Source organism: Entelurus aequoreus, linkage group LG17, assembly GCF_033978785.1.
Source record: "Entelurus aequoreus isolate RoL-2023_Sb linkage group LG17, RoL_Eaeq_v1.1, whole genome shotgun sequence".
NCBI lineage: Eukaryota > Metazoa > Chordata > Actinopteri > Syngnathiformes > Syngnathidae > Entelurus > Entelurus aequoreus.
The window spans coordinates 34,969,413-34,995,704 of NC_084747.1; the positions used below are offsets into that span (position 1 = coordinate 34,969,413).

Below are 26,292 nucleotides of genomic sequence, written 5' to 3' on the forward strand. Positions count from 1 at the left end.
TAGAAAGAACACGTTTATTTGAATGTTAAGGAAAGAAACGTTACACTTGCAACAAACAAAACAAACGACAAGACAGTTTTACATACATAAGGCACTTTCCCCTCCAAACATTTGCATAATATGTTAGTTCATAAAGCAGCAAGAAGTTCCTTCCAGGATGCAATTAAAGCCACCCAAGGTATTTCAGATGAGGTTTTTATAAGGCAGAAAGTAATGCAAGATAGACAGTGGAAATGTTTCATGACTATGCAGATTTTTGGATAAGGAAGTTACACACAAATCAAAGAAAAGGTGCAGCACACCGACTGGGGGGAATATGACGTTTGGTCCCCTAGAGACATTTTTGTTTGCACTGCTGCGATGCGTTAAGACAAAAGATTCACATAGTTACAGTAACAAACCCAAGAGGGCAACAAGGTCCAACTGAAGTCTGTGATAAAACCTCTGCAGGCTCTTCAGTCCGAGTCCTCGTCGTCCAAATACTCGTCAGCGTTGCTTTGCGTGCGAGTGAGAGCTAAGGAAAAGGCAGCAAAGAAAACATTTGTGATGCTCAGGAATGCGGAAATTGTCATTTAGACGATCTTCTTGCACTTACAGCTTGCCAGCTTCTTCTTGAGAAGCGTGGCACAGAGGTCGTTAGTGGCCATTTCCACAGCCAGCTTGTTCTCGTTGTTCTTGATGTCTGTCCGCGCGTCTGCAAACAGAAACATTTATTTTCTAATCTCTCCTACACTTTTAACATTTATCCTTTTCATCATATAACCCTAAATGCCCACACAAATGTAGCTAAATGTGTATAAAAACATTGAAAAATGTGTTTGTAATGTATCTTAAAAAGGAAAGCATACAAGCAGTTGGTAAACATTACAACATCATGGCGCCACAAAATGAATACATGATTAAATCATCTCTACAGATAAGCTCTCACAGATGCCTGCCACTCTATGCAGTTAAATAACTACATTGATCAGGACATATGACACCTGAAAGTATTTTATCTACACTCTGATTGATTTTAATACATTCAGATTTTTATGATTTTAATTTGAAAATATATATTTTTGCCTTATTTTAATTTTCTGTAAAAGCACTTTGAACTGCCTTGTGTACGAATTGTGATCTATAAATAAACTTGCCTTCCCTTACTTAAAAAAAAGTAAAAATTAAAAGCATTTAAATCCAAATACAGTAGATTATTAAAATATAAATTAACTAATTAAAATATAAAGTATATTTTATGACATAATATTACTATTTTCCCATTCATTTATTTCCTGAGCAGCTTATACAATTTGTGGCTTTTTTGGGAATTTTGCCTAACATTCACAATCACTATGAGAGACAAGTAGACAAAAGATTTTTGTTTTTTTTTGCAGTCTAACATGTAAAAATTGGCTCGTTCTAGGTGGCTAGCAATGCAGCTATTGGGAGCAATTAATTCTACCTCTAAATCACTTTAAAAATGCATTCAAAAACCGCCAACAATACTTCATTTATGTTCCGTAACATGTATAATAACAAAGCTGTAGCAACATTGTTATTGTAAGAGCGAACACTGAGGAACTCTAGCATACTAACACATCGGCATACTTTGGTATTTTCCATAAAAGCTAGCTATGGCAAGAGATAAGCTAGCTTCTACGTCAGCACCCGAATGGCGTTCAGAGTTTGTAATACACAACACAATGTGATAGGACAACAATTTGTACTGACTGAAAAACATGAACAATCATATTAGAGTATCTCTAAAGTATTAGCCCACATTTTTTGTTTGCACACAGCTAGTAGTTGTAATAACACGCATGATGTGCTGCGTGTATCATGAGCCACATTAAAGTGACTCACTCGATGGACAGTTGTGTGTTTGGTCCAGCTGGCCAGGGATGTTTTTTCCGGTTTATTTTGGGTAAGCACTCCATTTATGTCTAAATAGTTTGGCTCTAAGCTCCACATTTGCAGCGTCAAAGTCACGCCGACCTCACCCTCTCGGCTTCCCTTTGCTCCAACGTTTCACCCTCTCTTCGTGCTCGCTTCTAGAAAGCAGTAGTTCATCCTCTGTATATTCAGCTTCAAAAATATAAGGTTGTGAATACTTATCCTTTTTTAAAAATAGTCATCTTCATTGTCTGTTACCAAGTCTGCCATGATTAGAAGACATACTCACATTTGTTGCCAGAAGTCGGAAATGCGCTGCTCAGGAAAGGGAAATAAATGCGGAAATAAGTTCCGGTAATGTATAAAATGTCCAAAATATGGTAAATATTGTATATATTACATATTGTTATGAAGATGTATGTTACTACATTATATATTTACTTGCAATGTGTATGTATATAAAACGTTGGAGGGTTTTGCAGGTGTTTTAAAGGGCTTTGAAGGCTATTAGCTGCATCTTCCAAGCGTTTTTTATCATCTTTAAAATCCTAAAAAAAAAAAAGATGTGTTCTTGTCTCTCAAGATTGTGAACAATAGGCAAAATTCCAAATAAAATGCAGTTCCCCTTTAATATGATATTAATGTATACTTTTTATCTACTTGTTTTAAATGACAAATTATGTAATATTTTTATGAATTAATTTACATTCTTATTTATTTAATGGCATTTATGTAATAACTCCATTTAATTGTAGTTTTTTGTTGCTGCAGCGCACTGAAAAGCACAATGATTTATCAAAGACACATCTAAGGAATTTTTTTTTTTTTTTTTACAACAGAAAAAGACCTTTCCGAACCTGAAGAAATATGAAAACTGGATGTAGATACTCACTCTTGTTCAGTAACATCTCTACAATGTCAGAATAACCCTTCCAGGCAGCAGCATGCAGGGGAGTGTCTCCGAGCTTATTCTACGACACAATAAAAATCATTACATTTCTTCAAAGTACATATTTTGTATCCATTTAAATCAATTTGCTAAAAAAACATTGTTTCCCCTTTTTTTAATCAATTGTGACTGGGGTAGTTCTTTTCACCTGCTGGTTGAACTCAACGTTGGGCTGGTTGAGTAGCACCTCCACCACATCTGCTCGAGAAGGAAAAGAAGCATTGCAGTCAAGCAGGAATCTTTATACAAAACATGTTCATAGATTCAAAGGAGTCATATTATGCAAAACCAACTTGTACTACCGGTTGGCACTAGTTTTTGTGTATTTGGGAGTGAGGAAAATATAAATTCAAACCATAGAAGCGTTGGAGATATTTTTAAAACATTCTTGTCTTTCCGTTTGAGATTTGCCCCGACATGCGATGTTTACCAACCTGTGACATCGGGGTATATCTCCAATCTTGGTAGCGGTTTTCCGGGAGACCACAGTGTGAGTCCACCATTTTTATTTTCCATAGCAGCAGTTTTAGTCCAAACGAAAATATGTTCACGGTGCGACCCGATTTCTGAAATTTCTCGGTTATAAATTGTATTAACCAGCACAGATTACTACACAAACTTCCAGCCTCATCTGACCAAGTGTCTGGTAAATCTTTTGGTTTTGTGATAATGTAATTAATCAGGCAAGGGGCCCAGCAAGACAATAGCCGGACATCAAGCAAAGAGTTTGGCAGAAAGACCCTCCTCGGTCCGATGGGATATATACAGAAAGATTTACCCAAAACTACCGTATTTTACGGACTATTACTCGGATTTCCATGACATCTTGTCCGGTTCGTGTGTGGTGGTCCAGCCAGTGTCTGTTCTCAATGGGTACCAGGCGCCATTTAGCCTTTCTCGAAGAAAAATGCTTTATGTTTGCATTGTTTTCGACTGTACGAATCGTTCAAATTGCAAAAAGGATAAACGTTTCTTCAGAGTTCCTCGAGAGGTGATCAAGACGAGCGGAAGAGTGCAAGATTTTACAAAAAACGACAAGAAAACCTGCACAAGTTTGCAATGATCACTTTGTAAAGGTTTGTTTGATATCATTTTAACATTTAGTATTTTCCATGTAGGTATTATCTTAAATATTATTTGTATTTCTTAAAACAAATTTTTGCTGCGAGTGTTTTGTGAAGCACCAACACGGAGAGTCTAAATAAAAGAAATCAAATGTGGGCAAAACCTAAAAGAGTTATATATGAAGCTTACAGCACATACACAATGTTGACATATATAGTTATAATTTATAAAGACGGGAAAGACACGCTACTCGTAAACAGCGTGTGCAGCAACAACAAGGCAACAAACAAGGTTGTAGACGCGAAGTTAAATCATGAAATGCAACCTTACCCAAGCAAAAATCGATGCATATTTATCTGGGAGAGTCTTGATACCAATATCCTTGACCCAGCCACAAACAAAGAAGTTGTAGGCCTCCATGCTTTTCTACGTTTTCATCTGTTTTGTCGTTTAGAATGACGTCTAGAGCACAAGATAGTTCGATATGTCTGGGAACGCAACTGACGGATAATCCTTGATATCACTCGACACATTTTTTTTTTTATCAAGTATAGGGATCTATTCCATTGTATAGTCTGATTTTTTTGCTCGTACCTGCTTTTTGCAGGAAGATCTAGACCTCTTGCGTACTCAAAGAGTTTGTGCGCTGCTTGCTGCACAACAGCCATTTTTAAGTTCCTGTGAAACTCTCAATGCACAAACAAGAAGATTTAAAGTACCGTATTTTTCGGACTATAAGTCGCAGTTTTCTTTCATAGTTTGGCCGGGGGTGCGACTTATACTCAGGAGCGACTTATGTGTGAAATTATTAACACATTACCGTAAAATATCAAATAATATTATTTAGCTCATTCACGTAAGAGACTAGACGTATAAGATTTCATCGGATTTAGCGATTAGGAGTGACAGATTGTTTGGTAAACGTATAGCATGTTCTATATGTTATAGTTATTTGAATGACTCTTAGCATAATATGTTACGTTAACATACCAGGCACGTTCTCAGTTTGTTATTTATGCGTCATATAACGTACACTTATTCAGCCTGTTGTTCACTATTCTTTATTTATTTTAAATTACCTTTCAAATGTCTATTCTTGGTGTTGGGTTTTATCAAATACATTTCCCCAAAAAATGCGACTTATACTCCAGTGCGACTTATATATGTTTGTTTCCTTCTTTATTATGCATTTTTGGCCGGTGCGACTTATACTCCGGAGCGACTTATACTCTGAAAAATACGGTAGCAACAATTGTTGCTCTCGGGTTCCCCCTACAGTTGTGCTATGCAATATATTACTGTGGAACAAAAATATATATAGCATTATAACTGACTAACAACATCAGAATGTGTCCTGGCTGGTCCGCCAATATTATATCCATCTGTTCCACTAGAATAGATGATGAAGGGTCACAATAGCGGTGACCGGCGGTCAGCTCCCCCACCCACAATGGTGAACATCCAAGAATCAGATATATAAATAGTGGACTCGTTTAAATACCTGGGTGTTCACCTCAACAATAAATTGGACTGGACTCACAATTTAAACGCAGTGTAAAAGAAGGCTCAAAGTCACCTACAGCTCTTGAAGAGACTAAGGTCCTTTGGGGTGTACGGCTCACTGCTGCGCACTTTTTACGACACTGTGCTGGTTTCTGCTGTGTTCTATGCCGTCGTTTGCTGGGGTGGGGGAAGCGCGGTCAGAGACAGGAACAGACATGTGCGTTCTTGTCTCTCATTACGATTGTGAATGATAGGCAAAATTCCAAAACGAGCCCAGTCCCCCTTTAAACGCAGAATATCACAGATATTAGCATAATTTGACTGAAATGCTATCAATGTGAGGAGAAGGAACGTTTATCTGGGGAAATCATGTTTCCGCGGACCGCTCATTCGTGCCCTTAAAAGGGAACTGGACTTTGCCTATTATTCACAATCCTTATGTAAGACAAGAACAGATATGTTTTTCTTTTTTGCTATGCATTCTAACTAGTAAATAAATGCGATCAAAAGTCTGCTTACAATGGAGCCTATAGGAGTCACTCTATTCTGCCTATAAAAAACATCCAAACAATTCCATCAACGATTTATATACACGCAGTAAGTATATATGTAATGTAGTAACAGGCACATTCATAATAACATGGAATATTTACGTAATTTGCTAATTTTAAGCATACGGTTGCGCATGTATTTCACAATCGCATCACAACGTTCGCATTTTCCTTCAACAACATCACTGAGCTATTACTACTCACTGCAGACTTCATGAGAGTCAACAAACATAATTAAACATCACTTACTGTACAATGTCTGCTCTCACTGGGATGCCAACTTTTAGGATGTTGATATATTCCCGTTTAGATAAAAAAAAAATACTCTTAATAAATGGGTTGTACTTGTATAGCGCTTTTCTACCTTCAAGGTACTCAAAGCGCTTTGACAGTATTTCCACATTCACCCATTCACACACACATTCACACACTGATGGCGGGAGCTGCCATGCAAGGCGCTACCAGCAGCCATCAGGAGCAAGGGTGAAGTGTCTTGCCCAAGGACACAACGGACGTGACTAGGAAGGTAGAAGGTGGGGATTGAACCCCAGTAACCAGTAACACTCCAATTGCTGGCACAGCCACTCTACCAACTTCGCCACGCCGTCCCCCAAAGAAAAATGGGGGGTGGAACCAAGAGTCTTTTTGTGTCTTTCTCTAAATTGGATGCCAAAGTTGACCAACTTGTCAGATTATGTCTACATCCAAGGCATGATTTATGATCTAAATTTAACTTTCACAAGCTACGAGGTGAGAAAAGCAGCTCACCAGCTTAAGATATCAATAAAGTAGCAACAAATTAGTTAGCTGTGACAATTTGTTGCTAAAAAATTGTTTGCCTGCGTTAGCGTTTATAATAATATCAGTAATACTTGGTTAAAGGCCTACTGAAAGCCACTACTACCGACCATGCAGTCTGATAGTTTATATATCAATGATGAAATCTTAACATTGCAACACATGCCAATACGGCCGGGTTAACTTATAAAGTGACATTTTAAAATTCCCGGGAAATATCTGGCTGAAACATCGCGGTATGATGACGTATGCGCGTGACGAAGTCCGAGTAACGGAAGTTATGGTACCCCGTAGAATCCTATACAAAAAGCTCTGTTTTAATTTCATAATTCCACAGTATTCTGGACATCTTTTGCAATTTTTTTAATGAACAATGAAGGCTGCAAAGAAGACAGTTGTAGGTGGAATCAGTGTATTAGCAGCGGACTACAGCAACACAACCAGGAGGACTTTGTTGGAGCGCTAGCCGCGCTAGCCGGCGACTTCACCTTGACTTCCTACGTCTCCGGGCCGCCAAACGCATCGGGTGAAGTCTTTCGTCCTTCTGCCGATCGCTGGAACGCAGGTGAGCACGGGTGTTGATGAGCAAATGAGGGCTGGCTGGCGTAGGTGGAGAGCTAATGTTTTTAGCATAGCTCTGTGCAGTCTGGTTGCTAAGTTAGCTTCAATGGCGTCGTTAGCACAGCATTGTTAACCTTCGCCAGCCTGGAAAGCATTAACCGTGTATTTACATGTCCACGGTTTAATAGTATTGTTGATTTTCTATCTATACTTCCCGTCAGGGGTTTATTTCTTTTGTTTCTATATGCAGTTAAAGCAAGATGCTATCACGTTAGCTCGTAGCTAAAGCATTTCGCCGATGTATTGTCGTGGAGATAAAAGGCACTGAATGTCCATTTCGCGTTCTCGACTCTCATTTTCAAGAGGATTAAGTATCTGAGGTGGTTTAAAATACAAATCTGTGATCTACAATAGAAAAAGGAGAGTGTGGAATCCAATGAGCCAGCTTGTACCTAAGTTACGGTCAGAGCGAAAAAAGATACGTCCATCGCTGCCTCTCAAGTCATTCACTGTAACGTTCCTCATCTACGAATCTTTCATCCTCGCTCAAATTAATGGGGTAATCATCACTTTCTCGGTCCGAATCTCTCTCGCTCCATTGTAAACAACGGGGAATTGTGAGGAATCCTAGCTCCTGTGACGTCACGCTACTTCCGGTACAGGCAAGGCTTTTTTTTATCAGCGAGCAAAAGTTGCGAACTTTATCGTCGATTTTCTCTACTAAATCCTTTCAGCAAAAATATGGCAATATCGCGAAATGATCAAGTATGACACATAGAATGGATCTGCTATTCCCGTTTAAATAAAAACAAATCATTTCAGTAGGCCTTTAATATTCAGGTCATGAAATGTTAATGGAGTATTGACTCTTTTTGGAAGGTTATTTAGAGGGTTTTATGGGCAGAATAGAGGACCTCCAATTGATGCCGTTGTAAGCTGACTTTTATTTGCGAGTTAGAATGCATCCAAAAAAATACATCCGTCATCTTGTCTGTCATAATGATTGTGAACGAAATTCCAAAACAAAGTGCAGTTCCCCTTTAACACTCACCCACACTGTCCCGAACCAAAGAATGTCAAAAAATTATTTTTTCCCCTCTTACTCACAAATATAGATCCAAACAGTTCCCAATGATTTATACAGGTCAAGTAATATGCTTTTTTTTACAAATTCTGCCAGTAGGTTGTATTCTGTCACATGACTTTTGAACGGAAGTAAACAAAGTGTTGGGCCACCAAACCAACATGGCTACTGTGCAGCAAACAGAGTACAAACTATCTAAGTACGCAAGGGGCCTAGAGCTTACCATTAAAAACAGATACGAGCAAAACATTTAACTATGCAATGGAATCTTTTCCTATACGTTATCAAAAAAAGATTTGCAGAGTGATCAAGGATTATTCGTCGGTCGCGTTCCCAGAGCTGTCGAACTATCTGATGCTCCATACGTCATTCTACACGACAAAACAGATGAACTTGGAAAAGCATGGAGGTCTAATACTTATTTGTATGTGGCTGGGTCAAGGAAATTGATATAAAAACTCTGAATAAATATGCATAATTTTTGCTCGAGTAAGGTTGCATTTCATAATTTAACTTCGCCATGTTTGTTGCCTTATCGTTGTTGCACGCACCGTTTATGAGTACCCGTGGGTTTCCCCGTCTTTAACAAAATAACAATAGATCTCAACGTTGCGTAGGTGTTGAAAGTTTCATTTATGATTTCTGCCTTTGGTAAACGCTTAACTCTTTTATGTTTTGCTCACATTTTATTTCTTTTATTTCGACTCGCTGAGTTGGTACTTTACAAAACACTTGTAGCAAAAATGCGTTTAAAAAATACCCAAATAAGATAAAATATGAATGATAAAGATAATTCTTAAATGGTAAATACTAAACATTAAAAATATATCAAACAATTTTTTAATAAAGTGATCACTGCAAACTTGTGCGTTCTTCGACTCATTCTGTTCCCCTAGACTGGAGTGTGTGCCACTTTCCTCGTAGTCTTTTGTAAAATCTTGCACTCTTTCGCCCTTCTTGATTACCTCTCAAGGAACTCAAAAGAAGCTGTTATCTTTTTCGAGGTTTTGAAAAACGCACGCATAGGGCATTTTTCATCGAGAAAGGCAAAATGTCACCAGGAAAGCTTTGACAACAGACGCTCTCGTTGGCCAACCACTTTTGAGTTTCACATAGTTAATGAGCTGGACGTGATGTCAGGTAAACATGAAACCTAAAAACACTTTATGACCACTTGTCATCCGAAAGCCATTTGAAAATGAAAGATCAACACTAATGCTAGCAAAAACAACGTGCATCTTATCTGTTCGTGTTGTTGTGGACGACGCAGGATTGTAGTGTCTTAAACATTATCCTTGGTAAGTTAATAATTGACAGCTTCCAATACCAGCTAATACTTCTACTACTAATAACAACAAAATATAAGTGTAACGGAGCATCTGGCAAAATGACTGCTGACATGATGCAAGCTCAATGCGCATAGAGGATGGCAGCTATAACTTTACAGGCTCTCTTTTTAATTTCAACAGCACATCATCTCTACTCAAAAACATAGCAGCTGTCAAGCGCCCTAAAAAAAACAGCAGCACACTTATGGCGTTAACAACAGCGCTCTGCGCTACATCCTGTCTGACACTACCAACAAAATAAAGGTTTCAGAAAGCTATCATACACAATCATTTGTACTTCAAGCTATAATTGGCACATTGCTATGTTACAACAATTTTATCGTTAGGACGCGCTACTGTCAGACACCGTGCCAAAGCGCGCCTCTGGTTGGTGGAATCCTGCAGTCTGTCCGGTAGGATTGATTGCCAGAAATAGGACATACCACCTCGCTCCGGAGGTATAGCTCTTCTCTTAAAAAGGATGTCCTTTTTGTCCTCTTGGTGCCTTAAACTGTAGTTTAGCCTTTTTTGAGGTGGGGAAAAGTCGCAAATAAGATTTTTGTTTTGTTTACTTTACTAAAATACTTTATTCATTTTATAAGTACATTTATTTAACTTGGAATTAATAGCGCAAGTTCTAAAGCACATCCATGAGACTTACTGACACCTAGTGACAAGTCAGTATACAACACTACATATCATCATCTGTTTATTTCTCTTAAAAAAACCTGCTATAAATTCGACTGACTGTTGATGATGGACAAAATCTAACAAATGATTGAAGACAGCCCTAATTATTACATAATGTAAATTTAATATTAACATGTGAACGTTTTGAAAATGATTACCTTTATGGCCTCCGTGACATCCCCAGTAGAGGGCAGTGTTTCCCGCCTTGTCCAAGCCATTGATTCCCACCTTGTTCTCCAAACATTCCCTCAGCCAGCTAAGATTCCCTGATTTAATACACACAAACACACACACAAACATACGCACACATGAGTAGCTGGGAACAGTTCAAGCAGAAATAGAAATGAAGAGAGAAGCAGTCACACCTCGTTTAGCAGCCTCTTGCATGGGATGGTGGATACATTCTGCCTGCTCCGTCACTGAAAACAGCCATATTTAATCATGTTTAGTTTAAAAATGTGCGTACAACAACAATGATTTTTCCTTTTCAACTGACCATAATTGCGTGGAATAAGTCCCGTCCTCCCTCTGCATGTTCCTTTCCACCAGCTACCGTCACTCTGAGGACGACAGGAAACTTTTTTTTTTACATCTCACAGTCAGAAGTGGAATGTTTTTTTTCTTAAAAAAAGTCTCTTACTGTGTCAGAGATGTAGAGTATGTCTCCTTCTTCAAAGTAAAGCTCGTCTGGCTGCAACACACAAAACTAAACGCATCAACTAGCTGCTTGTTAGGTTCAGTTACACCATTATTCATTTTCTTCTACTTATTAAGAGTGGAGTGTCTGGAAGTAATCTGTTTAGGGTGACGTTGGACCCTTCATTAACCCCACAAGTCACCTAACTGTTATAAAAGTGTAAACATATGTTAACCATTTTAATATAAAGACATAAAATCAATACATCACACATTTTAACATTCTTACGTATCAAGCAAGTGTAAAACATGATTGGTGGAATTCTGGGGTATCACCTCAGTCCAGAGTTATTTACTAAATCTCTTACATACGTAAAGTAAAGTTAAAGTACCAATGATTGTCACACACACTAGGTGTGGTGAAATTTGTCCTCTGCATTTGACCCATCCCCTTGTTCACCCCCTGGGAGGGGAGGGGAGCAGTGGGCAGCAGCGGTGCCGCGCCCGGGAATAATTTTTGGTGATTTAACCCCCAATTCCAACCCTTGATGCTGAGTGCCAAGCAGGGAGGTAATTGGTCCCATTTTTATAGTCTTTGGTATGACTCGGCCGGGGTTTGAACTCACAACCTACCGATCTCAGGGCGGACACTCTAACCACTAGGCCACTGAAGCGGGTACAGTGTCTATAAAAGCAAATAACTAATGTGGTCTTTAACTAGCGGTAGGTCAACAATGGCTGTAGACAACCTCTTGATATACTTGATTTATCATTAACTCCACATGAGAGTAGTAGCTGCATTTGAAGTATCACACAGCTTTATCTACATCTGCATGCGCGTTACAATGTTGATTGCCCTACTCATCTGTCGGTGTGTTGCACTTGATGTACTATTTTTTACAATGAACTCATCAGTGGTATTAATGCTGGTTGAGCATTTTGCGCCTCGCTGCTATTACAACATTGGTTCTGCTGCTGCTGTGTAGTGTAGTATACCTTTTATTAAGTGACCCTGTGGTCAAAGAGAGCTATATTTTCTAGGGCTGAAGCAATTTTCGATTAATTTGATTAGAATAAAGCTTTGATTTCTATTATGTTGCTACAATTAATCGTTTCAGAGCAACTGATAAAAACTGACAAAATCCGGGCCGTTTAAATATGCAGATATAGTTCCTGCACAGCCGCTGAAATACAGCGCACATGAGAACAGTGGTGTATAGGTACCATGATCTCAGGGCATTCAGTCAATCGCAACTGGACTGCTTGGTTTGTCTTGGAATATGTTTCTTAGACTCGACAGTTGTTTTTCTCACTGATAATGGTGAAACCATCCTTGCCCGGGCACACTCTCCTGGTGTTTGGGTATAAATATTTGGGGTTTTGACACCAGCCACTAGACTAGATCTGACCAATCTAAGTCTATGAGCACGAAACCTACTCGGATAAGAGGCAAAACCTCTTCCAAGACAAATGGAGCAGTCCAGTTGCGATAGATTGAATGCCCTGAGATTACAATGACCTGGATGAATGAGAACATTCATAGACAGGTACCATGATCTGTATAAAGCGGCGAACAGCGGAGTTAAAAAACAAAACATTTATAAATGCCCATGTTAGAAGTGCAATTGTAATGTTGATGATGTGCATTTATAAGAACAACAGAATGAAGGTTATGGCAAGCAGAAAAACCTTTGTATAATGCAGCTGTTTTTCTTAAAATACGCATTGAGGCAATGAAGTAGGGCTGCACGATTATTTTTATGAACATTGAAATTCGCATTATTAACAGGGGTGCAAACTAACTTTTTGACCAACTCGCCAAGTGGCTAGTAGGTGAAAAAACATACTCGCCAACCATATTTTTTACTCGCCAAATGCCAAAACAAACTATTTCCTTTACCATTGTATTCCGCCATGTAGAAGTGTTCACGTCACATTAAAACCAATTCTACAACCAACCAGGGGCCACAGTATAGTATATAGAGTATATAGATTCTTTTTTTTACTATCCTATGAAACTAGAAGCAGGACGCGTGATGCAGTGCAGATAAGATTTTAAAAGATCTGTATTCAATAAAATTTAAGTAATATACAAGTTTTACAGTGCATTGATTGCTACAAAGAATAAAGAAATAGTTAAATATTTTTCAACATTGTCTGGATATTTACATTAATTTACCAATTTTAAATCCCCAGACATGGCATGAAAATATATCAGCAGCACACTGCTACCACTATCATTAAACTATCCAATCCTGCCACTGTAACATTACATCCAGACATCAAACTATATATCAACACTGTCACTGTCGATGTGTAACCACAATCATTAAACTGTCACTTTACATCCATGGCATTTGTAATGTAAATATAAACACAGGACACAGCTAACAATTACCTGCATTGCCAGACGTAGTCGGTGATGGGTCGACCTTTCTTGGCGATGGCGTGCGCATTTCGGAAAAGAAGCTTCATCTTCTGGGTGTTTACGTCCGAGAGTTTAGTGAGAACTTGCACCGAGGGCGCTTCATGGAGTGGGGCAGACTTGGCTTGCTTTATTTTCATATTTTTGTCGTGGTTGCGAGTGCCTTCATGTGATATTATACTTTCAACTTTCATCGAGGAGCAGTCCACAACAAAGTGACTCGCCTGACTTTTTTTGTCCTTTCCAAAAGTTGTGCACACAGTGCAAAACATGATGTTGTTCTTGACAGTCAGCCAGTCGCGTTTTTTCCCTGCATCGTCGTATAGCCACTTCGTCTGAAACTTTCTCCCCCCAGTTCCAGCGCTGGTCGGTTTGGGTTTCGCAGCATTCGCATCGCGACCCCCCTCCTCCTCCTCCTCCTCCTCCTCCTCCTCCGTCCGTGCCTTTTTAGCTATGGGTTTCAGGAAGCGCCACATAACGATAAGATTTATAGGCTTAAGGCTAGGAAGAATGATTGTTAGCTATTAAGACTCGAGTAACGTTACCGGTACACTCTGTGACTGTCGCCTGAGAGATATCCCTGTAGTGCGCGCTCTAAGCTAACTACTAGGCTAGCTAACTGCCGTCTCTTAGCAACTAGTCTACGGAACGTCGAACGTGACATCACAACAAATATGTGCTTGGTAAAATAATGATCTCCGTGTTGCTTTAGGTACCGGTAAGCGCTGCATTATTGCTGTTGTGAACCTCACTTTTTCAACTCGCCAGCGTGGCAAGTTAGGCAAATATTTTACTCGCCAAAGCTAAAAATAGCTCGCAAATGGCGACTGGCGAGTGTTAATTTGCACCCCTGATTATTAATCACCATTATTCTTTACGTTATGTAAAACATTTTTATTGCACTTTCTATTTTTAACAAACATTCAAGATAAATGAAACCTACATTAAAAATAATTCCTAAGTAAAAAAAAAAAACTTTTACAAAAGACCAAGGGCTAACTAAAAATAAATATACCATTGGAGAGTCAGTTTATGAAATGCAAACAAGTGAACAAATAATATTATGCACAAAAGTATGAAGTGTAAATTACATTTATATAGCGCTTCTCTCTAGTGACTCAAAGCGCTTTGCATAGTGAAACCTATTATCTAAGTTACATTTAAACCAGTGTGGGTGGCACTGGGAGCAGGTGGGTAAAGTATCTTGCCCAAGGACACAACGGCAGCGACTAGGATGGCGGAAGAGGGGTTCGAGCCTGGAACCCTCAAGTTGCCGGCACCGCTTCCCTACCAACCGAGACACATACTAAAAGGAACACAGTGTAATGCTCAAAAGATCATAATATGTTTTCAGGCAAATAAAACATTATTACATCCATTTGTTTTGGGGTGCCTCAGTGCAAGGTTGCTGTCGACGCTTGTTTGTACTTTGGGCAGCCCTGCTTTTGTGGCTGTTTGTCTAGTTCCGCGGCTCGGTGTGCAACCACAACTCTATTTAGATTGTTAACTTCACGTTACGGGCCAACAATGGTGGTTGAAAAAAGAAAGTAAGATGTTGTTACTAGTGCTTTTAATGTGTCGCCGCAACTTGATTTGTTTAAACGTGCACATTGTGCAACGCAAATTTGCGTGATAAGCGTTGGTTCCTCAGCACGGGAGCCTTTCCGGGGGTGCTCTGGGTGTTAAAATGCGTGCCTGTTGGTACACCGGGGGACACTCTGCAAGAGTGGAGGCTGCAAAAATAATGAACATCAAATCAACATCAAGATTTTATTTGCTGAAATGATCAATCATTCTTTAAAGGCCTACTGAAACCCACTACTACCGACCACGCAGTCTGATAGTTTATATATCAATGATGAAATCTTAACATTGCAACACAGGCCAATACTTATAAAGTGCAATTTTAAATTTCCCGGGGAACTTCCGGTTCAAAACGCCTTTGGAGGATGACGTATTCGCGTGACGTAGCCAGTTTAACAGAGGTATGGCTTCCCCATTGAAGCCAATACGAAATAGCTCTGTTTTCATCTCATTATTCCACAGTATTCTGGACATCTGTGTTGGTGAATCTGTTGTAATTTGTTCATTGCATTATGGAGAAAGAAGCTGAGCAAGCAAAAAAAGTCGGTGCGAAGCGGAGTATTTTGCGAGGGAAGTCAGCAACACAACACAGTCGGTGTTTCATTGTTTACATTCCCGAAAGATGCAGTCAAGATCGAAGAACTCGGACAACAGAGATTCTTACCAGGAGGACTTTGACTTCGTTAACAGACGCAGACGCGATACCGTGAGTACGCTTCCAAACATTTGATCGCTTGCTATAACTAGCTCGAGCTAGTAGCTAGGAGCTAGGAGCTAGCATAACAAACACCTAGGTGTTTGTTATGCGGGATTAATTTGTGGCATATTAAATATAAGCGTGGTTGTGTTGTGGCTAATAGAATATATATAGGTCTTGTGTTTATTTACTGTTGTAATCATTCCCAGCTGAATATCAGGTCCCACCCGCACGCTTCCAAACATTTGATCGCTTGCCCGTACGTGCGTGTCACGTACGTAACTTTGGTTAAATATATAAGCTTTATGAACCTTGGGTTAGGTCAGACCTGGGCATTGTACGGCCCGCGGGCCGCATCCGGCCCTTTGCGCATCCCTGTCCGGCCCGCGTGAGGCCAATCATAAATTACAAAATAAATTTCAAAAAGTATCTATGTCGAGTGTGCAATACAACGGTGCTGCTTTTGTTTTGAAAAGCGTTATTTGTATTACTTCCGTGTGGACGTATGCGATTGTGAGTGAATTGGACGGCGCAATTACAAATTACAAAATAAAGTTTAAAAAACATCTATGTTGTGCGCGCAATACAACTGTGCTGCTTTTATTTTGAAATGTGTTATTTATGCCGTATGTCCGGGGGGAACCTGTGAGTGAAGGTGCATAGAGACAAGTGATGAGACGCTAAAAAAATAAAACTTGATGAGGAATGGCGTGTTTCCAACAAGACATGGACTGCCAAGTATTTCTTTACATAAATTAATGGTAAAGCCGTGTGCTTAATGTGTGGTACACAGGTTGCTGTGTTTAAATATCATTTTAATCACCACTACACGAAGAAACACGAGGGAAAATACCGGAATGTGTCTGATGAAGCGCGCGCAAGGGAGGCTGATGCGTTGATGGTAAAACTGCAAACCCAACAAGGACTTTGTGCCATATTTCACACCCCCAGAGATGCAGCCGTCAGGACAAGTTTCGTCATTTCTCACAAAAGCGCCAGAAAAAGTAAGGCGTTTTCTGACGGAGAGTTTATTAAGGAGTGCTTATTGGACTTTGTTGCGCTGATAATGCCCGGAGACATGGACTGTTTTTCGCTAACTTTGGATGAAAGCTCTGATGCAGTCAATTAAAGAGACAACCACAGGTGATGACTTGTTCACAGAGGTAAATGCGTGTTGGGACAAGCTGGCAGGTGTGACAATCCAATCCACTTTATTTATATAGCACATTTAAACAACAAAATGTTTCCAAAGTGCTGCACAACAATATTAAAAACAATATTCAAATATTATCCTTAGCTCCACCAATGACTGAATAAAAAGAAAAAACAATTACATATAAAACCAATATAAAAAACAATATAAAATAAATATGATTAAAAACTATTTTTAACAACAGATGGTTGTCCAAATCTGATGGGGAAAAATGTTGGATAATGCAGGATAAAGTGACCATCAAAAGCAATCTGCTTTTAAGTTAGGTTAAATTAAATTATTATTATTATCATCATTATTATTTATCTTACGGTACATCAAAAATAATATTGAGCAAAATTTAATTGAAATATTGTCGTGTGGCCCTCCAGCAGTGCTCGGGTTGCTTATGCGGCCCCCGGTGAAAATTAATTGCCCACCCCTGGGTTAGGTGAACGGTCCTTTGGGCTGAGTGAGTGTGTGTGTTGTGCAGGTGTTTGAATTGCATTGGCGGGTTATATATACGGGATCCCGTCCATATTACCCGCTCGAGCTATAACTAGCTCGAGCTAGTAGCTAGGAGCTAGCATAACAAACACCTAGGTGTTTTTATGCGGGATTAATTTGTGGCATATTAAAAATAAGCCTGGTTGTGTTGTGGCTAATAGAGTATATATAGGTCTTGAGTTTATTTACTGTTTTAGTCATTACCAGCTGAATATCAGGTCACCCCCGGCTCTCACAGCATCTTCCCTATCTGAATTGCTTCCACTCCCCACTAGTCCTTCACTTGCACTTTCCTCATCCACAAATCTTTCATCCTCGCTCAAATTAATGGGGAAATCGTCGCTTTCTCTGTCCGAATCTCTCTCACTTCTGGCGGCCATCATTGTAAACAATAGGGAACTTTGCATATATGTTCAATTGACTACGTTACGCTACTTCCGGTAGGGGCAAGCCTTTTTTTAATCAGATACCAAAAGTTGCGATCTTTATCGTCGTTGTTCTATACTAAATCCTTTCAGCAAAAATATGGCAATATCGCGAAATGATCAAGTATGACACATAGAATAGATCTGCTATCCCTGTTTAAATTAAAAAAAATTCATTTCAGTAGGCCTTTAAATTTGCATCTTTCAATTGAATTTAAGTTCTTGAGCCTTGCATACTTGGCCTGCTGACTCGTCAAAAGTGGTTACAGGAAAAGAGTTCTGTGTGCGCTGTAGTCGAGGCAGTCAGCGTGTTAGTAACAAACACCACTTGCATTGTATTAGTGTAAAGTATCTGAAAAAAGTTTTAATGGTGACAGTGTAAAATTGCTGAAGGAACTTCTCCAGTACTAGTAAGCCTGTCAATTTAGTTTAAAATGGGTGGATGACGATGAGGCTCTGACTAGGGGCCAAGGATGGTGTAAGCAAACATAGGCGTTATATACAAAAAACAAAATGTTTTTGAAAGTATATTATTGCATATTGTTCTAATGTGTGGTAGCTTGAGATAAGAATATGTTGATGACAGTCTAAAAGTAACATGACTTCCTTCACTCACCATTCAAGCAGTTTTATGCATTTAAATGATTAAAATCAAAAAATTGCAAATTGAATGGCTCTCGCAATTTTTGACAGAAAAATCTAAATTAGTTTGTTTTTTCCCCAAATCGCGCAGCCCAAGGAGGGTACTAATGTGATAATGCATTTATTTTTCCATATATTTTTGGCCCTGCGATGAGGTGGCAACTTGTCCAGGGTGTACCCCGCCTTCCGCCCGATTGTAGTTGAGATAGGCTACAGCGCCCCCCGCAATTCCGAAGGGAATAAGCGGTAGAAAATGGATGGATGGATGGATTTTCTGGATCTACTGGTGACCAGCCAGTCTACTGTCACACTCTGTTCCCCTACGTCTCACTCACTCTAGCTCACTCTTAGATGAGGCCACTTGGAGTCGTGTATAGAGAGAGTATGGCCAGACAACCTCTTAAATGATTGGTCAAAAGCCCCTCACATTACTACAGGGCGCCATGTTTGGGACCAACTCTGCAACAGAGTTGCACGAAAAATGGCTGAGGCCACCACCTTTTGTTCGCCACCTGGTGGTTGCTGTTAGTTTTGGAGTCCATCCATCCATCCATTTTCTACCGCTTGTCCCTTTTGGGGTCGCTGGAGTCCACCTGTGGTAAATACAGTTAATTGGACATGATTTGAGGTTGAGAGGTGCTGCAAAGAGGAATGGGCAAAACTGCCCAAAGATAGGTGTGCCAAGCTTGTGGGATTGTGTTAAAAAAAGACTTAATAATAATAATAATACCTGGGATTCATATAGCGCTTTTCTAAGTACCCAAAGTCGCTTTACATGCAGAACCCATCATTCATTCACACCTGGTGGTGGTAAATGGTAAATGGGTTATACTTATATAGCGCTTTTCTACCTTCAAGGTACTCAAAGCGCTTTGACACTATTTCCACATTCACCCATTCACACACACATTCACACACTGATGGCGGGAGCTGCCATTCAAGGCCCTAACCACGACCCATCAGGAGCAAGGGTGAAGTGTCTTGCTCAAGGACACAACGGACGTGACGAGGTTGGTAGAAGGTGGGGATTGAACCAGGAACCCTCAGGTTGCTGGCACGGCCACTCTCCCAACTGCGCCACGCCGTCCCCAAGCTACTTTCATAGCCACAGCTGCCCTGTGGGTGAAGTGTCCCGCCCAAGGACACAACGGCAGCGATTTTTGGATGGTAACCTGCAACCTGCAACCCTCAGGTTTCTGGCACGGTTGCTCTACCCACTACGCCATGCCGCCCCAATCATGATCAAGTATGACACATAGAATGGACCTGCTATCCCTGTTTAAATAAGAAAATTTCATTTCAGTAGGCCTTTAATTTCAATAAAACTCCATGGAGGATGTGGGTAAGCCAATAAAAACTACCTCTACCTACTCAACATACATCCTAGTTGGTGTCACACGATATATGGCTGTAATTGCAGCCAAATGTGCGTCGACAAAGTATTGAGCAAAGGGTCCAAAAAAATGTAAGTGTGATTTTAGAGTTGTTGTTTTTTTTAATAAATTTGTTAAAATTTTCTGTTTTTTTACTGTCAAAACGGGGGTGCTGAGTGTACATTAGTGAGAAATAAAATTACTTTTTTTAATTTATAAAATATGTTGTAATAAAACAAAGAGTGAAAAATGTTAAGCGGTCTGAATACTTTCCATACCTACTGTACAAGTGTGCTTGTCTTACATAAGGATTGTGAATGATAGGCAAAAAAATAATTAAAAAATAAAAAAGTGGTTCCCCTATGATTTAAGAGCATAATTTGAGATGCGAGCCTAATCCTGTAAAATTTGTCACAAGGTTGTCCCATTTGACCAAATAAGGGTTATTTTGTTACATGTTTCTGCTTCGTCTACACAAAAAACAACTATACAATTTGATTAGACAGTTGACGTGTGCGTTTTAGCACCGCTCAGAGACCGACACAATCCTGCCCTACAACCACCAAAAACTGAGGAAGTTAATGCAAAGGAGAAGAAGCGGATGACCGAATCAGAAAAACAAACAATTCAAAATACCGTAATTTCCGGACTATAAGCCGCTACTTTTTCCCCTCGTTCTGGTCCCTGCGGCTTATACAACGGTGCGGCTTATATACGGCCTGTTCTTCTCCGACACCGACGAAGAGGATTTCGGTGGTTTTAGTACACAGGAGGAAGACGATGACGCAATGATTAAAGACTGACTTTTCATATACCGGTAGGCTGGTTATTTTGATAACGTACAGGCGAGCACTTTGTATTACTTTGCACTGTTGTATTATTTGTACTCTGCATGAATGCTGTTCGCCATGTCAAAGATGTGAAAGTTTGATTGAATGATTGAAAGATTTATTGTTAATAAATGGGACGCTTTGCGTTCCCAAACAGTCATCTCTGTCCCAACAATCCCCTCCGTGGTAGCAGGAACCCCTATATACTACGGTAATTACACATCAAAACCCTGCGGCTTATAGTCGGGTGCGGCTTATATATGGAGCAATCTGTATTTTCCCCTAAATTTAGCTGGTGCGGCTTATAGTCAGGTGCGGCTTATAGTCCGGAAATTACGGTACTCCAAACAGTTGTATGAAGAAGCTGCATATTTATTTGACATTTGGGGGAGCAGATTGTAGAAATATTCCTATGTAATGCTGCTGATAAAGAAACCGTTGAAGAAGAAAAAAAGCTCCTACCGTTCTAGGGTCAAAGGTGTACTCGGCTCTGAACACCTTGACTTGGCCTGTAAGACAACAAATGATTGCTAATTGACAACAGCACAGTGACACACAAAAGGGGGAATCCACACTAGTTCGGAATGTACATTTAAACAAGCCATTTTTGCAATTACGCAAGTAGACTTAGTGAAATGCGGCAGCACTTGTTTGGAACCAGCTTGCATGCAGAGAGCTGTTTATACAGGCAGTGTCAGCAGCTCCATCTGAGAGTTGTTGTCAGCTTGTCATTAAATTGGAATCTACACAATGTTTTTTCCACCCTGAGATGACAAGTTATACAGTACATTATGCAATAGCTCAGAGAACTATCGTCTAAATGTATTTGAATCTTTTAATGCTGGCTGGCTTGTGTGTGTTTTAGCCTAAACACTGTTGCAGTGTTTAGGGTGCAAGAGGCTGCACAAAACTCAGCTCTGTTCACTTCAACTGCACAAGTCTATTCATGTTGCTCTGAATACACACTGTGTGCTGACATGTCCATGGACTACATTCTCACTCAATGATGAAGGAGGAAATGCTGCAAAATCCAATAGATGACATTCAAATATTCTGCCTTTGCAAATATAATAATGCTCCTATTTGATGGAAAGCTACAACATTCTTAAAAATCCACACAATAAATTCTGCAACCGATTGACCTCATATGAACATTTTTCATCAGTTTTCATCCAAAGTGAATATAATACACACAGCCAGCCGTTCTTGGAAAAACAGAACCATCTCTATATAGAATTGCGTGTCACAGATTAGGCAATGGCTTTATTTACCAAATATATTTTGACCACTTCTGCTTCTGGCTATTTTTCCTACAGTTGAACTTTTTAACACTGCTGAATATTATGACAAACATACAGTAATAGTTATATGTATTACCACAAAGTAGGGCTATTTTCTAGTGCTGCACGCTCACACGTCCAATTTCTACACTGGTTGTCCAAATTTGGGTTTTGGGTGAGCTGAAGCCTATGGAAGCTGACTTTATGGGCGAGAGAGTGGGTAGACCCTGAATTGGCTGCCAGTCACAGGGAACATAAAAGACAAAACAATTCATTCACATTTACACCTATGGACAATCTGTAGTCTCCAGTTAACCTAACATGCATAATTTTTGGATGTGGAAGGAAGCTGAAAGAAACCCAGGAACATGCAATCTTCATACACCGATTCCAACCAGGCCACAGTCCGTCCTTCACAGTAAACATAATCTTTAAAATGTTAAATTGCTATTTATTAAAAAAAACAAAATGATCACAAATGGTTTGTTTGTTTGACAGGAGTCAGGACTGGTGACTCAAATCAAGGTTTTTAACAGCCTTGAATGCCCCATACCACCATCTTGATGCTTTAATGCTGGGGTGTACAAACTTTGTCTTGAAGGACCAAAATAATTTTCCAAAGACCCGTGGGACAACACCATGATTGAGCGGGGTTTCCCCAAGATTGTAAAGATATATGTGGCGATGGGGGCGTGGTTAGAGGCCTGGTGGGGGTGTGGCCACAATGACATCTTTGTGTAATTTATAAATTTGCTATGATATGATGTTCTTTAAAAAGCCTCAACAAATTGTACATACATTTAAAAACAAATTATTATAAATTAATTATTAACATCCATCCATCCATCCATCCATTTTCTACCGCTTGTCCTTCTCAGGGTTGCGGGGGATGCATATATTTTTTATATTATATTGTGTTGCTATATCTTTAATTATTGCTGCTTATTGTGCAACGTACTTTGTTGAGAATTTTTCAAGTGTCTAGAGACTTTTAGTGACTTTTTCTTTGTTAAAAACGACTAGCAACAAATCTAGCATCTTTGATTGGTGTTATTATAGACTGTACTAGTGTTTAGAGACTACTTCTGTCCCTCAATGTCCACGACGAAAGAAGCAAGCTGCACTGAGCATGATGTCACACTTGCTTCACAAAGCTGCTCCAGTTGGACTTTCTCTCCTTAAAAGCCGCCACTGTCCTATTTATATTTGCATATTTTTTAAATCGCTGTCCGCGGGTACATCTGGGATCTATTAAAGTTACGTCCACAATGCAAATACGCAGACTATGCCCCGGACAATCACGTCTTGTTTACTTCCTCACAACATCCAGTTTCAGCAGCGCTGTTTTCGGTGATACAAGTATTTTTCGATGGCCACATTTTCGGCGCATCACTAGTCGATAATGCGCAAATAATAGGCTATTTATATCTCCATTCAAACTGTAACGACCTGCTGGTGGTAATGTTTTATATTTGTGGGGTTTGATTTAAAGTTCCTTTTTCCGATGATCACGAACACACCGTCCATGCCTGAAAGCGGATTGGTGGAGAATCAGGAAGTGTTGTTGTGTTTCCAGGGAAGCACAGAGACAAAAGTGTTTATACAGAGTGCACAGGAGATAAAACCTATTGGAATTGTGCCAATTGTTAGCATTAAATTGGCAAAAAAAGGTAAAAATAGCATCCGACTTTGTGTGGATTCTTCTGGAGGCTACAATACATTATATACTGTAAATATAATTTGTTTTAACGTAAAAAAATATTTTAAAGGGGTGGCAGCTATGATTTTGGTGTGGCGGTGTGCCAAGTTTAGTTACATTAAGGGGAAACTCTGGTGAGGTGTTAAGTATAGCCTTTTATACGTGAAAATTAAAAAAAATGAATATTGTGCAAAGGTTAGTTTACTTCAGCAATTCTATTTACAATGTGAAACTAATATATGCCATAGGCTCATAACATGCAACTCAAGATATTTCAAGCCATCTTTTGATATAATTTTGATGAGTTTGATGATACATGTTATGAAAACCTCAAATTGAAAATCTTCATTTTGTAAAACTGTAATCCATCCATCCATCCATTTTCTACCTACTCAGTGGCCTAGTGGTTAGAGTGTCCGCCCTGAGATCAGTAGGTTGTGAGTTCAAACCCTGGCCGAGTCATACCAAAGACTATAAAAATGGGACCTGTTACCTCCCTGCTTGGCACTCAGCAGCAAGGGTTGGAATTGGGGGTTAAATCACCAAAAATTATTCCTGGGCGTGGCCACCGCAGCTGCTCACTGCTCCCCTCACCTCCCAGGGGGTGATCAAGGGTGATGGGTCAAATGCAGAGAATAATTTCGCCACACCTAGTGTATGTGTGACAATCAATGGTACTTTAACTTTAACTACCGCTTGTCCCTTTCGGGGTCGCGGGGGGTGCTGGAGCCTATCTCAGCTGCATTCGGGCGGAAGGCGGGGTACAACCTGGACAAGTCGCCACCTCATCACAGGGCCAACACAGATAGACAGACAACATTCACACTCCAGGGCCAATTTAGTGTTGCCAATCAACCTATCCCCAGGTGCATGTCTTTGAAGGTGGGAGGAAGCCGGAGTACCCGGAGGGAACCCACGCAGTCACGGGAAGAACATGGAAACTCCACACAGAAAGATCCTGAGCCTGGGATATCTAACCTTGCATGTAATGAGTTTAAAAAGGAAGTCTAAGTCTAAGTCTATATCAAATATTAGATTCACATTTGAAGTTGAATTGCTGACATAAATTAAATTTTGCACGATTTTTTGAGTTTCACCTTTATAGTTAGCTTTGCTGACATGCCATTAATGCATGCCATGAATGATTGTGTGAGCATCAAAGAGGTCAGTAGGAACATTTGGAAAGTCACGCTTAAGCAGGCCAAACTAAACGAATTGGTGGGCCACATTTGACCTGATTGATTGATTGATTGATTTAAAGTAACTTTTATTAGTAGATTGTACAGTACAGTACATATTCCGTACAATTGACCACTAAATGGTAACACCTGAATACGTTTTTTAACTTGTTTAAGTCGGGGTCCACGTAAATCAATTCATGGTACAAATATATACTATCAGCATAATACAGTCATCACACAAGTTAATCATCAGAGTATATACATTTAATTATTTACATTATTTACAATCCAGGTGGTGGGATGTGGAGGGGGGGTGGGGGGGGGGGGTTAGGTTTGGTTGATATCAGCACTTCAGTCATCAACAATGGCATCATCAGAGAAATGGACATTGAAACAGTGTAGCTCTGACTTCGTAGGATATGTACAGCAAGCAGTGAACATAGTGAGTTCAGAAAGCATAAGAACAAGTATATACATTTGATTATTTACATTTGATTATTTACAACCAGGTGAGGTGGGATGTGGAGGGGGGAGGGTGTTAGGCTAGGGTCGAAGTTGCCTGGAGGTGTTATTTTAGTGCGGTTTTGAAGGAGGATAGAGATGCACTATTTTTTACACCTGTTGGGAGTGCATTCCATATTGATGTGGCATAGAAGGAGAATGAGTTAAGACCTGCGGGCACTACTTTGGGTTCCCTTACTTTGAAGTAAACAAAACCGCTCTGGTTTGTCAATGTACGTGTGGCATAACACTAACCAAGAAAAAAAGGTGACTATCAGCATGCAAAAGTGTAAAAGCTTTATGATCTCCACCTTGTTGGAAAATAGTTAAATATCAGTAAGCAAAATTGTAACTATCCTTGTTGGAATATGTACTAAAAAATGTAATATAAAGGGCAGGACATCATTTAAATATGTAATCTTATTGTCTTTTTATTAACCTCTGTCCCAAACAAAATAGGACAGTGAAGAGGCCTGCTGACTGTTAACACAGCGAGATCAACATTCATTAGCCACTTTTTATATCAGGCCATGACAAATGAAAGGTGTTACCAATGTTGCCAAGCATAATTTATATTTCCATTTTTTATCACACTCAAATGAACACATTAATACGCTATACAGCATTCACTCTTCAAGATAATCCGCCCACAAACTGAAGCTCAAAGCGCTAGCTAGCTAGCTAGCTCGCTAGCAAGGTGTTGATTACCTATTTTCGGCGATGTCTAAACAAAAGTTCCACATCAAATTGAGCTTACCAGGCTTGGCCGGCTTTGGGGGAGGCTTGGACATTTGTGATGATTAAAGTAGAATGTAATAGAACGCACTTAAAGCGCAATTAAAGCAAGGACAAAAAAAAACTTCCCTGGACTTGACAGCAGTTCGGCGCTCACCCCCGATGAGGAAGTAGGAGCTGC

At 39.7% G+C, this 26,292-nt stretch overlaps 1 protein-coding gene across 1 annotated transcript; it reads right to left on the reverse strand.

Annotated features, from left to right (window-relative positions):
* ostf1 (osteoclast stimulating factor 1) lies at nucleotides 1-26,292 on the reverse strand. The gene is made up of 10 exons (XM_062025571.1): nucleotides 26,134-26,292; nucleotides 21,178-21,224; nucleotides 11,045-11,095; nucleotides 10,901-10,964; nucleotides 10,770-10,823; nucleotides 10,563-10,670; nucleotides 2,973-3,022; nucleotides 2,768-2,846; nucleotides 596-694; nucleotides 1-514 (listed from the first exon to the last, which is right to left on the reverse strand). The coding sequence occupies exons 1-10, from the start codon at nucleotides 26,165-26,167 to the stop codon at nucleotides 456-458; spliced, it is 645 nt and encodes a 214-aa protein (XP_061881555.1). The 5' UTR covers nucleotides 26,168-26,292; the 3' UTR covers nucleotides 1-455.

Bases quoted from the DNA above. Each gene is read 5' to 3' on its own strand.
- ostf1 (XM_062025571.1), bottom strand. From the start codon at position 26,167: ATGTCCAAGCCTCCCCCAAAGCCGGCCAAGCCTG. The intron at 10,824-10,900 runs GTCAGTTGAAAA...GGCTGTTTTCAG, and splicing joins ACTTATTCCACGCAATTATG to TGACGGAGCAGGCAGAATGT. The intron at 695-2,767 runs GTGAGTATCTAC...TTCTGTTTGCAG, and splicing joins AGAGATGTTACTGAACAAGA to ACGCGCGGACAGACATCAAG.